Below are 15,469 nucleotides of genomic sequence, written 5' to 3'. Positions count from 1 at the left end.
CTGCCATTAACCCCGAGTTCTCTGTGTGTAGTGTACTAGTATACGGTCTCTGTGTGTGTAGTGTACTAGTATACGGTCTCTGTGTGTAGTGTACTAGTATACAGTCTGTGTGTGTAGTGTACTAGTATACGGTCTCTGTGTGTAGTGTACTAGTATACGGTCTCTGTGTGTAGTGTACTAGTATACGGTCTCTGTGTGTAGTGTACTAGTATACGGTCTCTGTGTGTAGTGTACTAGTATACGGTCTCTATGTGTAGTGTACTAGTATACGGTCTCTGTGTGTAGTGTACTAGTATACAGTCTGTGTGTGTAGTGTACTAGTATACGGTCTCTGTGTGTAGTGTACTAGTATACGGTCTCTGTGTGTGTAGTGTACTAGTATACGGTCTCTGTGTGTGTAGTGTACTAGTATACGGTCTCTGTGTGTAGTGTACTAGTATACGGTCTCTGTGTGTAGTGTACTAGTATACGGTCTCTGTGTGTAGTGTACTAGTATACGGTCTCTGTGTGTAGTGTACTAGTATACAGTCTCTGTGTGTAGTGTACTAGTATACGGTCTCTGTGTGTAGTGTACTAGTATACGGTCTCTGTGTGTAGTGTACTAGTATACGGTCTCTGTGTGTAGTGTACTAGTATACGGTCTCTGTGTGTAGTGTACTAGTATACAGTCTCTGTGTGTAGTGTACTAGTATACGGCCTCTAAGGCTAAAGAGTCATGATCCTGGAGGGATAGCTCAGGGCTTGTGCCCTTTTCTACCCATAATTTTTGATGTCAGGAGGGGGGCGGAGAGGTGGGAGGAGGCAAAGGACTCGTGAGGTTTTAACACATGAAGACCAAGGCACAAATAAACAAATAAAAATAACAATAAACCAAACACCGTGTGTGCATATTATTTACATTACTGTGTGTGTGTGTGTGTGTGTGTGTGTGTGTGTGTGTTTGCATGTGGTGTGATGTTAGGAGAAGTGATCTACAAGTTCATTAATTCAGTTCTGGGAGCTTTGGGGGGTCTGTAAGTGGGGGTCTTTGGCCAGCTGCAGCATGAATGACATGGGGGTATCAACTATGGTGTGTGCTTCCTGTATGGTTTTCTGGAGTGAAGGGTTGTTTATTGCTGTTCTCATGTATTTCCGTGCTATGACTTGGTGTCTCTTTCTGACAGTCTGAATGCCAGTTATGGTGTGGATGTAATGGTTGCTGATGTAAGATGGGAGTCTGTGAGCCAGTTTCAGTGCTGTGTTTTGAATGACTTGTAGTCGTTGTAGCTGTTGTCAGAGAGGGTGATCCAGGCGGGGACGGAGTATTCGAAGAGTGGTCTGATGTATGCCAGGTAAACTTTAATGACTGTTGATGGTGATGCGCCATGTTTTCCACAGAGGGCTTTGAGGTGGTTGAGTCTGTTGTTTGCTTTTTGTTCCAGGTTATTGATGTGTTTGGTCCAGGTCATATTGTTTTGGAATGTTACACCGAGGAACGTTGCGTCTTTGCTGGTATTGATTTGGTGATTGTTGAGTGACAAGTTGATGTTGTTGGTCTGCAGGTGTGGGTTTTTGGTGAAGAGGATGCATTGGGTCTTGACAGGGTTCAGTTTGATTCTCCACATGTTTGTCCAGGTTTCTATTTCAGCGATGCATGTTTGGAGTTTCTTGGCTGCTAGGTGTGGGCGTTTTGAGCTGGACCAGTAACAGAGGTCATCTGCAAACTGTGAGACTTTGGCTATGGTGGCTGGGGGGTAGTAGATGTCAGAAATGTATATGAGGAATAATAGTGGGCTCAAAACTGCACCCTGTGGAACTCCTGCTTGGGGGGTGAAAGATGTTGAGATGGTGGAAGCAACTTTCACTTTGATTTGACGGTTATCCAGAAAGCTTGAAATGATGGATTGGGTGGGTTGTGGCAGTTTGAGGTTGGTGTCCAGTAGTCTGTATTTGAGTCCGTTGTGCCATACTTTGTCGAATGCTTTTTCAATGTCGAAGAATATTGCCAGGGTTATTTCTTTTTTGTTGAAGTTTCTGTGGATGTCTTCTGATAGTCTGAGAATGTTGTCTGTGGTTGCTCTCCCTTTCCTGAAACCGGCTTGGTGAATTCCCAGGAGGCCCATTGAGTCGATGTGGTTGGTGAGACGTGAGGTGAGGATTCTTTCAAATAATTTCCCTATGTGGCTGAGAAGGCTTATGGGGCGTTAACTTGTGGTGTTGTGTGGATCTTTTCCGGGTTTATGAATCATGATGACTAATGCAACTTTCCATGGTGAGGGGAAATGACCAGTGGAGAGGCAGGTGGAGAAGAGTTGTCCAAGGTGCTGAAGGTAGGTGGCTGGTGCTTGTTTTATTAGTCTGGTGTCGACATTATCTTCTCCTGGTGCTTTGTTTTTCATTTTCTTTAGGTGCAGTTGTATTTCCGGCATGGTGACTGGTTTTGTGAGGGGTTGGTGCTCTGTAGTGAAGTTGGCAGTGTTTGTCTGTTTTATGTTGTGTTTTGCTATTTCATTATCAACAAGATCTTTCCACTCATTGTCAAAATGGGGGTCTGTTGGACAAGAGTGAATGTTTTCCAGGTGTTTTCGGAAGAGTGTGGCCTTTTCGGTGTTGTTATTGATTATTGTTCCTGATGATTTGAGTGGTGGTGTGTTATTGGTCTCTGGGTCTCCGTTTAGGTTCTTTATTTTTTGCCAGAATGTCCGGGGGTTTGTGTCTTGGTCGAGTTTTCTGTAGAATGTGTTCCATGTTCTCTGTCGGTGGAGGGTGAGTTGTGTTTTGATAGTGCTTTGCAGTCTATTTAGTTCAGTTTTGATGTGGGGTGACCTGAACCTGATGAAATCTCGTCGCAGCTTCCTTTTGTGCCTGATGAGTTGGAGGAGGTGAGCAGGTAATGTCTGTTTCGGTGGTTTTGCAGATTGTAGGGATATGGTTTCCTCTCTGGCTTGGGTGAGAATTTGACTTAGAAGTGATGCTTGTTGGTCCAGGTGTTGAGGGGTGGTGATGAGAGTGATGTTCTTCAGTTTGTCTTCAATGTTTGATCTGTATTTTTCCCAGTCTGCTGTTTTGTAGTTGTGTTTGTTCTTGTTGGAGGCTTGTAGCTGAAAAGAGAATGTGGTGAGGACAGGTAGGTGGTCGCTGGAGAGGTGGCTGGTGGTGGAGAACTCATGGAGTTTGGAAGCCAGGTCCGGGAAGCATATAATGAGGTCCAGGATATCCGAGTTGCCAGTTGATGGAGATATGTAAGTGGGTTCATTTGTATTGATGATTGTTAAGTTGGTGTCAGTGAGGATCTGTTTGAGTATTCTGCCACTTGTGTTTGTTTTATTACAGTAGAAATCAACGTGTTTGGCATTGAAGTCTCCCATGATGAGGGTGTGGCTGGAAGTGGATACAGCTTGTAACAGGTTTGCAGAGGGTTTTATTCCCGGGGGACAATAGATGCTGATGACTGTGATGGAGTGATTTAAGTGGGTTTTCATTTTTATTGCAACATATTCGTTTCCGTTGAGTTCTTCTGATGTGAGACCAAAATCCATTTCACTGTATTCAATGTTTTTCTTGATTAAGATGGCTACTCCTCCTCCATGTCCTGTCTGTCGCTCTTTTCTGATGATAAAGTATCCGGGAATATTGATCCGTGATTTGGTTGATAAAAGTGTTTCGTTTATGGAAGCTACAGAGATGTTTTTGTCATTTAGCAGTTGGATTAGTTCTTCTTTATTTCCTCTCATTCCCCTGATGTTTAGATGTAAAAAGGTGCAGAGTGTCATGATGAGAATTATGGTGGAAAAACCGGTGTGGTTTTCTTGGTGGAAGGGTTTTGTTCATGAACTGTAGTTTGTGTGTTTCCTGATGCTTTTGATGACTTCTTCAATTTTAGTGTCGTCCTACGGTCTCTGTGTGTAGTGTACTAGTATACAGTCTCTATGTGTAGTATACTAGTATACGGTCTCTGTGTGTAGTGTACTAGTATACGGTCTCTATGTGTAGTATACTAGTATACGGTCTCTGTGTGTAGTGTACTAGTATACGGTCTCTGTGTGTAGTGTACTAGTATACAGTCTCTATGTGTAGTATACTAGTATACGGTCTCTGTGTGTAGTGTACTAGTATACAGTCTCTATGTGTAGTATACTAGTATACGGTCTCTGTGTGTAGTGTACTAGTATACGGTCTCTGTGTGTAGTGTACTAGTATACAGTCTCTATGTGTAGTATACTAGTATACGGTCTCTGTGTGTAGTCTACTAGTATACGGTCTCTGTGTGTAGTCTACTAGTATACGGTCTCTGTGTGTAGTCTACTAGTATACAGTCTCTATGTGTAGTATACTAGTATACTCTCTGTAATACAGCCGGTATCCAGTCAGCACGCCGTTCACCGTATATATATATACTGTGTGTGTAGTATACTGTGTATAGTAGTAGTACTCTGTTAAATACCTTCCACTGCACCAGCACTGAGGTGGTGGTTGTTGGTTTCACTGCGAGGATCACTGGAGGCTCGTCAGGAACTGGAAAAGCAAACACAGGGGGAGAAGTAGAAAAACACAGACTGTTACAGTCATTCTGGGTTTCTTATAAATCCACTGGGACTGGAACCAGTTAAAAACCACCTGAATCTCCAGGAGCTGGTCTCATTAGACCCATTTATAAGCGATGCTGAGAGAAAGTTACTTCTTACTTCTTTCCATTCAATTGTTCTATGTCTGAGTGATGGAACTGTGTTACTGGTGCTGCCTGTCTTGGTCAGGATGAAGGATGGTTTTTAGTTTTTCTCTGGTTCAATACAAATAAATATAGATTTCCATGCCCCCCCCCCTCCTCACCATCCTGCAGAGTCGTAACCGGCTCCGCCTCTTTGCTGAGGACACTGTCTCCTACATCGTTGGTGGCCAGCATCCGAAACTTGTACGACGTAAACGGCTTCAGCCTGCAGACAGACACACACACACACACACACACACACACACACACACACACACACACACACACACACACACACAGACACACAGACACACAGACACACACACACACACACACAGACACACAAAAATAAGTAAATACGACAATCATTCCAGCCTTAATCATCTTTCTCTTGTTTCTTCTTCGTCCTGTTGCCCGAGAAGATAAATTTCACATGTATCTTATGGGACAGAACTCAAAGCTAAATTGATGAATTAGCTCATTTAAATTGATCCATGATCCTCATGTAAGATTCACAATATGTCATTTTAATACTAAACCAATTGATGAGCTGCTAACACCACAGCAGAGTTGTTACAGGACTGTGGGAAACAGAGCACTGGAGCTGTGGTTCATCTAAACAGGTACTTCACAGAACGCAGCAGCCATTCATTGAGGATCTATAAGACCTCCAAAAAATTAAACTTTGGTTCCCCTTCCTCCAAAACCATCTTCCCATCCTGTCTCACAGACATGTCTTTGCTCTTTCAGTGGCCTTTGAAGAGCAGACAATGTCTTGAATAATAATCATCTTACACCTTTCCCTAATTGTCTCCCTGCCAAAGTATTCCTGCTGCCATATTACCACAACATCTTATCTGCATTTCTCCTCTGTGCAAGGTGAATGCATTAATAAGCCCGGAATAACAATTTACATCAGTCATTCTGAAAACACTTTCCTCCAGAGCCACTTACAATCAGCTGAATGAACAGGCACCCATTGTTAGGGACGAGCCGAACAAGTGGATGATGTCTTAAAGCACGCTAATAGTTTAAATGCACCCTCTCTTTCACACCGCGGGAAATTGATTCAAATTTAAAAAGGACAGTCGGCGGCAAAACAATCATTTTTATTGGTCTAACCTAATTATGAACAAGAGTTAACTGGAGTCATTTAAGCATTTGTGACAAGAATGATCCCCCCCACCTCCACCTTTAATCACCGCACATCTCTACCTGCAAGGTCCTCCTCTAGACTGTATTTACACAGAGACAGGAGAACTGCTCAAATGTCCTCTCCTATCATAATGAGCTGAGCCCATTAAGGGACAAGAAAAGGCCCTGTGGGTTTGTGGGTATCGTAGGAATAAGACATCAAAGGCAACACGCTCAAAGGGGGGCGGGGCACCGACAGCACTGGGACAACATTAAGGACAGTGTTGTGTGTCTATCAGCCGGGGGAGCTCAATGTTTTGGTTCCAAAGGATGTCTCGGTGGAAAACAACCATTAGGGGCGGATAACAAGTAAGTATGAGCGTGTGCAGGTATAAGATAAATCCTCCATCCTGCAGCCGCTGCAATCACAGCATTCAGAGAGAGAATGGGCTTGAACATGGCAGCAAAACAACCGCGCCACCGCGGCAGATAGACACTCCCGGAGGCGGGCTGGAGCAGGCGGACGCAGACGCCCAGAGACAACGCTCTTCAGCATCTCAAATAGCTCCGTGACGGATGGCGAAGGAAGACACACAGGACACACACCTGGAGTTGTTCCGATTCCGATACCAGTATGAAATGCCTCCGATACTGCCGAAAATGCTGGCATCGGTATCGGCGAGTACTGGAGTCTAAGCACCGGTCCGATACCATGTAATTTATTAGAAATAGGAATTTATTTACTGGTTAGCTCCGTTGGCTTTGACAAAGTTCTTCTTCGCCGCTCTTAAAACAGTTGCGCTGTGCTGCCATCGGCAGCTGCTGTTTTAGAGGGGCGAAGAAGAACTGGTCACCTGACACTTGTTAAAAGGAGCTAATGTTAGCGCATCATGTCGGCGGTTTGGCAGTACTTCACAGTGGATGTTCCCACCAGTAAGACCACTTCGAGGGGCAAATTTTAACACCAGCAACTTAATCAAACATTTTTAAACACACTGGAATCAGAATCGGTATCGGGAGGGAAAAGTATTGGACGTAAAGCCTCATCATAGTTGACCAGCATCACCTGCTGCCATGATAACAGCCTCACCGGGGAGAAGAGGATGGAGGGATGGAGAGGGAGGGGTGGAAGAGGAAGACACGGTAAAAACAATGAACAAAAAAACACGCCTTGTTGGAAGGAAGGAAAACAAGAGGGATGACAGATGGAATGGATGTAGAGTGAAACTATGGACAAAAAGAACAGAATGAGAAGAAAAGGCTCTTAAGAGAAAAAGCCTCAGAGCACTTCCTGTTTGCCCGTGTGATGAGACGACAGAGATCCGCCACGTTTCTGCAGTGATTATGATTAGCCTCCCTGGTGGGTTTGGTTTTCTGTGGTTTCGATTGTTTTTTTGCTCCACAAACCTTCTCGGTACTTGATGTGCTACATAAATAAAACTTTTCCTACTGTGCTCTACTTCTCTGTTGTTTGCTTTGAGTATTCACAGCATCCCTCTCTCTGTCCACTACTCGTCTCCCGGAGGATGCATGATCATCAGGCGTTGTTTTTAACGAACAAATCCAGCATGTCAAGGTGAACAATAATCCCACATTAGGGGGTAGGCATGTGGAAGTATGCAGTTGGGGGGGTTGTAAGCCATCCTTTTCAGGGTTCAGGGACGTTCTCAGTGATGATCCAGCTCTTTAAATGACATCTATATGTTCCTCTCTGGAAAAGTCAAATTTATCTATGAAATCATCTCTTATGTGCTTAGAAATGATCATAGGATCAGAATATAATAAAAACTACCAGCCAGCAGTAACTAATATTTACATTTACAGGATAATGGATCTTACTACCTTTCACAGCATTTTCAAAATACTCTCATCCATGAACATTAATATGATTCTGAACATGACAGTGTCATCTGTTTTGGGAAGCTCCGATAGATAGCTGAGTAGTTCTGAAATCATTTTACTTTCCTCTCACGTTTCATGTGTTTTCTAGTTTTCTCCGAGTGGAAAATTGGTCAACTGATTTTTGCCGTTTTGTTTTTGTTTTTGAAAACACACAAAAAAAAGACTCCATCTTCAAACTCTTAAATACAGAGCAGATAAAGTATACAAAGCCAGGCGTGTCACACTGTGGTTGTTAAGCTATGATTAGACAACACAAACGCAGGTGTGTGTGTGTGTGTGTGTGTGTACCTGTCCACGGTGCAGCTGGTCACGTTGTGGGGGATGTCGGCGGCGTGTGTGTTCCAGTCCCCGCTGGGCAGCTCTTTGGCCTGCAGAGTGAAGTACCTCAGCGGGGAAGAACCTGAGCCCCCCATCACCCAGTGGAGGCGGAGACGGCGAGATTCAACGCCGTCCTGAGGAACGGCCAACTTCCTGGGTGGCTGGGGACGCTCTGTGGATGTGGCGGGGAGAAACAGAGGGGAGATGAGGTGGAAGCAGGAAAAAGTCAGACTCATTCATACATAAACCCTCCCTAATGGAGCAGTTTGACATCGTGTGACTCAAACACCACGACGTACATCCATGTGTGTTTTTGCTCAGCAGAGACGGGGAAACATAAGAAAAACCCAGACACACGTTTCTCCGTAGGGACACATTTTTGATGGAGACAAAGGTGGAGTGGATGTTCTGACCCTGATCATTACAAGCGTAGCTGCAACGCTCTTATTTTGACAGTCAGTTAACTCTGCAACAGATACGGTCTCAGTTTCATGTTTAGCACCAGCAAAGTATGGAGAAAGCTCTGACTGTATGGAGTGGTGAAGTCCCGCCTTTCTATTTCCGGTACATGGGACCTCAATGTGAATTTCTGATGCATGTATTTCGATGGGCGAGATAGATATTATTTTCTGGTCCCGTTTGAATTGTGCCATGAATTTCACATATGTTGTTTGTGGTTTTTAAAGATAACTTTTCATACAAAAAACAAACAAACTAGGATTTATGGCGAAGAAGTTTGATAATGGTAGGTTTTGTGTGAGGCCGCTTTGTGAACTACAGCTCGTCGCTGCTCTCGGCGTGAATGATTCCTCGTCTTCTCATCGGACGGGAACCGAAAGCATGAACAGCCGTACCTGCTGGAACATTCAGGAACATCTTCATTCAATCGGCACTGAATCGCTGTGAGAGGGTGATGACGTGACGTCACATACGCCACGTGTTGTCTCTCTCATTGTGTTTCCTCTACAGCCTCAAACTGAATAATTGCACAATAAACGGTCAAACTCTTGACATGAAAATGTATCATTTAAATCCACAAACAGCATATTTCTAATTCAGGGTATATAACGACTGGGACCAGCAAATAATTATTTTATCTGCATTGAGACCCATACATTACGATCTCAGAGGTCCCATGGGAGTCTAGTGGAAGGGGCGGGACTTCGCCACTCTCTGAAAACATCTGCATTCAACACGTTTCCTCACTCATTCATTCACGTTTTCCCTCCGTTTGCCCTCCACCTGTAAGGCGATGAAACAAATTGCCACTCGGAGGCGTTGAGATGATCACGGAGCTGATGAGAGCCAAGTAGCTTGTAAGAAGGGCCAAGGGCAGCCCGCATTTACATCACATATGCATCAGTGTGACCGCTGCAATGCGTGCATATGTTTCAATGAAACCAGACATCGGAGAGGGCCGCAGCATCAAAGAGACAATTTCTCAACAGATTGCCGACGTGCACGTGCGTGTGCTCGTCTCCGTCCGTGTCCTCACTATTCAATTAGAAGATAAAAGAGGACTCTGGCAGTCGGTGTCTTTGTGCGACTGTGTTGGCTGAAGCTGTGTGATTAGACGATGTGCATACACACACACACACACACACACACACAGCTGGGGGCATAACTGTTTCATTTCAGGGGCATCAGATTATCGATTTAGGCTGGAAATTAAAGCATTATTGATTCTCTCTGAAGTTTAATTAATCTGCACTTATGTTCTCAAACATATGCACGCACGCACACACACACACACACACACACACACACACACACACACACACACACACACCTTCCTTCATTCATCCCTATCACGAGTAATTTTAGTCAAATCTTTCTGACTCCCTTCTTCCCCGAAGCTCTTCTTCTTCAGCCCCTTCAAGGCCGACTATTCTCTTCTATTCTCTCCCTCCTTTGTTGCCCTGATACCATCTGTGTCTCCCTGTCTGCCCCCCTCCTGCTCCGCTCCCCCAGTTAAGATCATGTTCTGATAATAAACTCATAATTGTAGGAACAAGTGCTGCCCTTTCAGCACTTACACAACTGTTTATTGCTACGGGAGGGAGAGGAGGGGAGCGCGGTAGAGGTGAAGAGACGGAGCGGTTGGAGGGGAAAGACGATACGGCTGCAAGGGGATGAATTCTGCAAAAACATGCTCCTGTACGTCGGCCATTAGCACATCAGCTATCACCCTCTTGGAGACGCACATCAACATAGATAAACCTCTCTGGAGGGGGTTGTTTTCATTCATGCACACAGCCTCTCTCACACACATGCACACGAACAAACTATTTCCTTTTTCTGGGGATTAAGTCGGCTTCATCAGACAGAAATCTCTATTAGGCTCTTGTGTTTATCTCTCAGGCAGAATGGGCCATTATGCTACTGAAGTGGAACAGGGAGCCTTCTACTCTTAAGAAAGCCTGATAATGATGCTGCCGATGTTATGATATCTGATCCAATTAAAATGCACTACACCAGCTGATAGCTGCTGACATCCTGATTCCAGGTTTTCATATGAATTCACTCCGCTGTCACATATAACAGGGCAGCCCTTTGTAGCGCTGCGATCGTTACGAGACAAACACGGAGAGAACTGGGAGAGAGATCCAGTCTGACATTCACATTCGAGCCAGTTATTCATGTGTTAGCACCGCAGCTTCATCTTCAAGTGACATTTCAGTCTGAACGTTCTCCATCAAACATCAGCAGCAGCTCTCTCTCTTCATCCCGCTGCTGTTATTTCATGAAGCATATTGACTATTATTGCAGGTAGTAAAGCTTTTCATTTCATTGTCTCGTGTCTGTGATTGGTCTCAAACAGATGAATTGGATTTCTGTTGTTTTCACGCTCCGCTAATTGTTTAATTTCATATCACACATTTGAAAAAGTATGAACAGAACTTATCTGAACACGATACCGTTTCATTAAAATGAAATACTAATGGTTGATGTTGTAAAAAGAATACAGGTGAGAACAGACAGATATCTGTCTTTGAAGCTGCTGCAATCAACATCTTTTAATTCACTTGCTATAATGTAGAATGTGTGGCTTGTAGAGACACAGGGAGATTCTGCCTCGACGTGGTTTTGCTCTGATCAGCACGGTTAAAACAGAAGCTGCAATACTTCCCTAACATCTGTTAATGCAGACTTTAAACAAGTATTTAAAGATGGGACTGGTTTTCCTGCCTGATGTTTTTGAAGCAGCATCTGAGGATGGAAATCATCTTTATTCTGCGGCTCACAGAGGACACACGCTGCAGTAAAAACACCTCGTCATGCAACAACAACACCGACTCGACCGCTAACACTTCCACGCGCCGATTCGCTGTATATGTGTGATGGATCAGCGGTCTTGACGTTTATGGCTTGTAGCCTCAGCTAATACAGGTAAAGAATGTTCACAGTTTGATGTGATGGGAGCATTTAAAGACCTCCAGGCCGCGGTTCGTCCCAGGAAACAGGGAGGGAATCTGCTGCATCCTTTCCTGTTTGTGTCAGATTTAAACTAAAAGTCATTCTCAGAATCATCCATCTTTACAAGTTTTTTAATCACCTCGTTGTCTACTGTCGTTTCTTTCCTTGCTGACACAACACAGCTCCATTTATCCTTGACCTCCTGCTATAGTTAGATGTATGGGATGCATCAGTTAAAATCCTCATTGCTTCCTTCTGAGCTGAAGACGTGAAAGCAGGAGGACAAGAGGGAGGAGACCAAACAACAGGAGATAAAACCTGAATCTGAAAGACTTTATTTTATTCTGAACTTTCTGAGAGACCGAACTGTGGCTGCCCCGCCTCCCGCTCTCACCGCTCTGTGTTTAAATCATGTCCCCTATAAATAATCTAATAATCTAGTGTGGCCAGCGGCTTTTCAAATGAGATATGTTAAAAAGAAATTAGCAACATTTTTGCTGCCCTAAAAGAAAAAAATCACCATAATTGCAGAGTGCTGATAGAAGTATTGATCAATGGTAATTACTTTGGTTTAGAATGTAAGATTTATGGCTTTCACATCTCGTTTTCTGGCCTGGGAACTCAACACAACCAGGGCTCGTCCTCGTCCTCACCTGCTAACTGAACATCCCCTCAACACAGCGAGCTGCTTCATGCTGCTGACTGACTGACAGGCTCAATGTCATGGTGGTGGGATTTTGCCGAGTCGGTTTCCTGCTTTGTATTAAAGGTCCTCTCATGTTTAGTGTGCTTCCTTCTCCGTGTGTCAGTTCCTCATCCTCCCTCCTGTCCTCCCGTTGTGTTGGGATTCATCACCTGCCTGTGTTTGGCCTTACTGCTGTAAGTCTGTTGAGAATTAAATCACTGAACGCTGCCTGCTCCCTCCTCATTAGTCCGTTCTGGAGTTTGGGTCCAAGCCTGCTATTCACGGACCCTGAAAGCCACCACTTTCTTTGGTCTGATAATCCTTAATTTTTCATGATGCTGTAGCAGAGCCTCCCTTTCTTTCTACAGCAGCTGGATTCATGCAATATAATAGGAAAGCGGGATCACACGAGAATCCATCTCGTCGGGCTTCATGTATAATGCATTTTTGATGGTGGTTCAGACCAATCAGGATCCTGTGAGGAGCCGCTGGCAGCTATGTGCATGGGGAGCTTTATTTGACACTGGGAAGGAGAAGTCTGTAAATCACCTTCCCAGTATGAGACGCCCTTATTTAAACCATTACGTCCTCCTTCCATTCATGTGAATGAGCCTGAGAACGAGGAGGAGGACTTATCTTCTTCACATCGGCTAACCTTTCTGCCCTGGAATCACTGGAGGAAATGACCAAACGTCGTCTTTGACCACTTCAAACTTTATGTAAAAAAGGGTGTTGCATGGGTGAAACATTAACGCTTTAAATGGGCTCACTGACAGAGTTTCCTGTCTAATCTGGGTTATTTAACACATTCCCCTGTGCATCACTCTAATTCAATGTCAATTACATTACAGATTATCACATTTCTTTTGGTGCAAATGCCACATGAGATGCATGATACCTATATATAATGGGTGCGTGCATGAAAAATGCAGATTTTACTCTTCATTATTCAACCCCACAGCCCATTATTCCTGTCGATTTATTCAGCCATATAAAAGGTATTTCTTTAAGGAAACAGAATGAGCAGACTCTTTATACTGGTGCCATTAATGCGTGATTCACAATTGAATCTGTTATCATATCTCACTCTTTCTGATCATTCAAAGAGACATTTCATTTGAGCCGCCCGTGCCTCAGTGCAAAGTGGCAGCTTTGCCTGACGTTGTTCATTTTCAACAAATTATCCCACCAGAGACCCATCAGCCACATAATGTGCATCCCTGAAGGCCTTTTCCACAGCTGACGTTTTGACTCAGCATAGCAGGAAAACGATTCAACAACATTCATGATGACTCTGTTCCATTTAAACCTTTAGTCCTTTATACTATCACAGTGTTGGTGGCCTATTAAAGGCTTAGTATTCAGCTCTAACTCCACCCACAAAATCATTTTGAAAACATGAGTCCCACACAGTTCGATTCGGGCCGATGTGAAGCAGTAGATGGTGATTTGGTTCTACCTTTGGCAGAAAATAACATGTGTTCCTGTAGAACTACATCCTCCATAGAGACCTGATCCACCGGGTCCACAACGGGTTCTCAAGCCTTTAAATGCATGAACTAAATATCTGAAAGCAGTGTTGAATAGACTTGATCAGCCTGAGGCTGGAGACCTTCATCCCATGATCGTTTCCTTCACTCTCAACTGTACTAATATCATTCAAATATGCTCCCAGTAAAATGGGAGCTGCTCAAAGAGAGGTCAGGATCCTCGTACAGAAGCAGATCTGACCCCATGTAAAGCCCCGAGTGTGTGTGTGTGTGTGTGCTTTACCTCTGCGTTCAGTGGTCACCACCAGGGCTTCCTGCTCTTCGCCCCAGCCGACGGCGGTGCGAGCGGTGAGTCGGAACACGTAGGCCTGCTCGGGGGAAAGTCCCGTGACGGTGAACTGGCGAGCGTTGGAGCCCACCTCCACCGTGGTCCACCGCTGAGGGTCCCTGCTGTCCAAGCGGTAGGAGATCTGGTATCCTGGTGAGGGACGGACACACTTTACTGGCTCCCTGTACGTTTTAGGATTGATTTTAAGGTTTTATTGTTCGCCTATAAAGCACTAAACGGGCTAGCTCCAGCCTACATTACTGACCTTTTAAAACCCTATATTCCATCAAGGTCACTCAGGGCCGCTGACCAGCTGACCTTGGTTGTCCCAAGGTCAAAGCTAAAGCACAGGGGCGATCGTGCTTTTGCATCTGTGGCCCCAAAACTCTGGAAGGAGCTGCCTCTAGATGTTGGTTAGGCCCCCACACTGTTTTTAAAACTCGTCCCCTGTCTGTCCTTGTGTCTTAACTGGTCTTTGTGTTTTGTTTTTTTACTGTTAGCCAGTTCAGTTTTATTGTACAGCACTTTGGTCCTCTGTTGTTGTTTTTAAATGTGCTTTATAAATACATTTTGATTGATTGATTGATATCTGTGTGTGATTTTATGTGGCCTACTTTAAAACACAAAGCCCACTGGAATCAGAGAGAAAAACAGCCGCACGGTGTTTCCACAGAAACATCCAGACAAACGGGCTTTTCTTCAGAACGTCCACATCTGCTCTGAAGAGATTCTGTCGTTAGTAGCTGCATGTACGCAGCCCCTAAACTCTGCAATTACCAAGAACACACACAAAGTCGAAGCTCACACACGTCACAGCTCGCACGCTGACATCTGCACACACGTTCTGAGAACACACAACGCCGCTGTGCACAGCAGCGTACGCGGCTTGTGTCTCTTTCTCTGCCTCATGTGCAGCCGGCCATGTAATAACTCTAACACCCTTCAACACACACACACACACACTCAAACCACTCATCCCCGACCGAGCTCTCCACAGGCCGCTGGCCATTCACAAAGGCTCTCAATATGAAGATTGTATTGTACACCAAACACACACACAGGAGTGTGCGGAGGTTCTCAGTAAAACTGTCGGGATGGTAATCTGCTCAGCGCGGCCTAATCTGGTTGTGTGGGTGATAATCTCAGCAGATAGTCTGATTGTATATTAATGCCGTGTGTGTGGAAGATTATTGGATAACAGCGAGATAACAAATCCTCTTGCCAGTTGGAGCACGGCGTTATGTTGCATTGTGAATATCATTAGGGCATCGCCGCTATCACACACACACACACACACACACACACACACACACACACACACACACACACACACACACACTACAGCTCCTTTATGAAGTGACACGCTGTGAAAGCTCGTCTCTCAGATGTAGAGGGTATTTCATATCTTAAGGTATTCCAGATGCATCTTTACATACAAGTGTTGCTTTGAGCTGCTCACTGACCTTGTCTGTGCTGATGAAAAACTCACTGTGCATGTATGAGGTCTG

At 44.6% G+C, this 15,469-nt stretch overlaps 1 protein-coding gene across 1 annotated transcript in view; it reads right to left on the bottom strand.

Moving 5' to 3' along the window:
• The window catches only part of LOC311010117 (protein sidekick-1-like), a 217,121-nt gene that overhangs the window by 21,078 nt on the left and 180,574 nt on the right, over positions 1–15,469 (bottom strand). Inside the window, exons 30-33 of the mRNA XM_084004637.1 lie at positions 13,917–14,111; positions 8,012–8,213; positions 4,810–4,913; positions 4,424–4,494 (exon numbers count right to left, since the gene is read on the bottom strand). Coding sequence (XP_083860763.1) covers positions 4,424–4,494; positions 4,810–4,913; positions 8,012–8,213; positions 13,917–14,111 — 572 coding nt within the window. The remainder of the gene's footprint in view (positions 1–4,423; positions 4,495–4,809; positions 4,914–8,011; positions 8,214–13,916; positions 14,112–15,469) is intronic.

Source organism: Eutrigla gurnardus (assembly GCF_963514095.1).
Source record: "Eutrigla gurnardus genome assembly, chromosome: 3".
Taxonomy (NCBI): Eukaryota; Metazoa; Chordata; class Actinopteri; order Perciformes; family Triglidae; genus Eutrigla; species Eutrigla gurnardus.
This window is presented reverse-complemented; position numbering and strand designations above follow the sequence as displayed.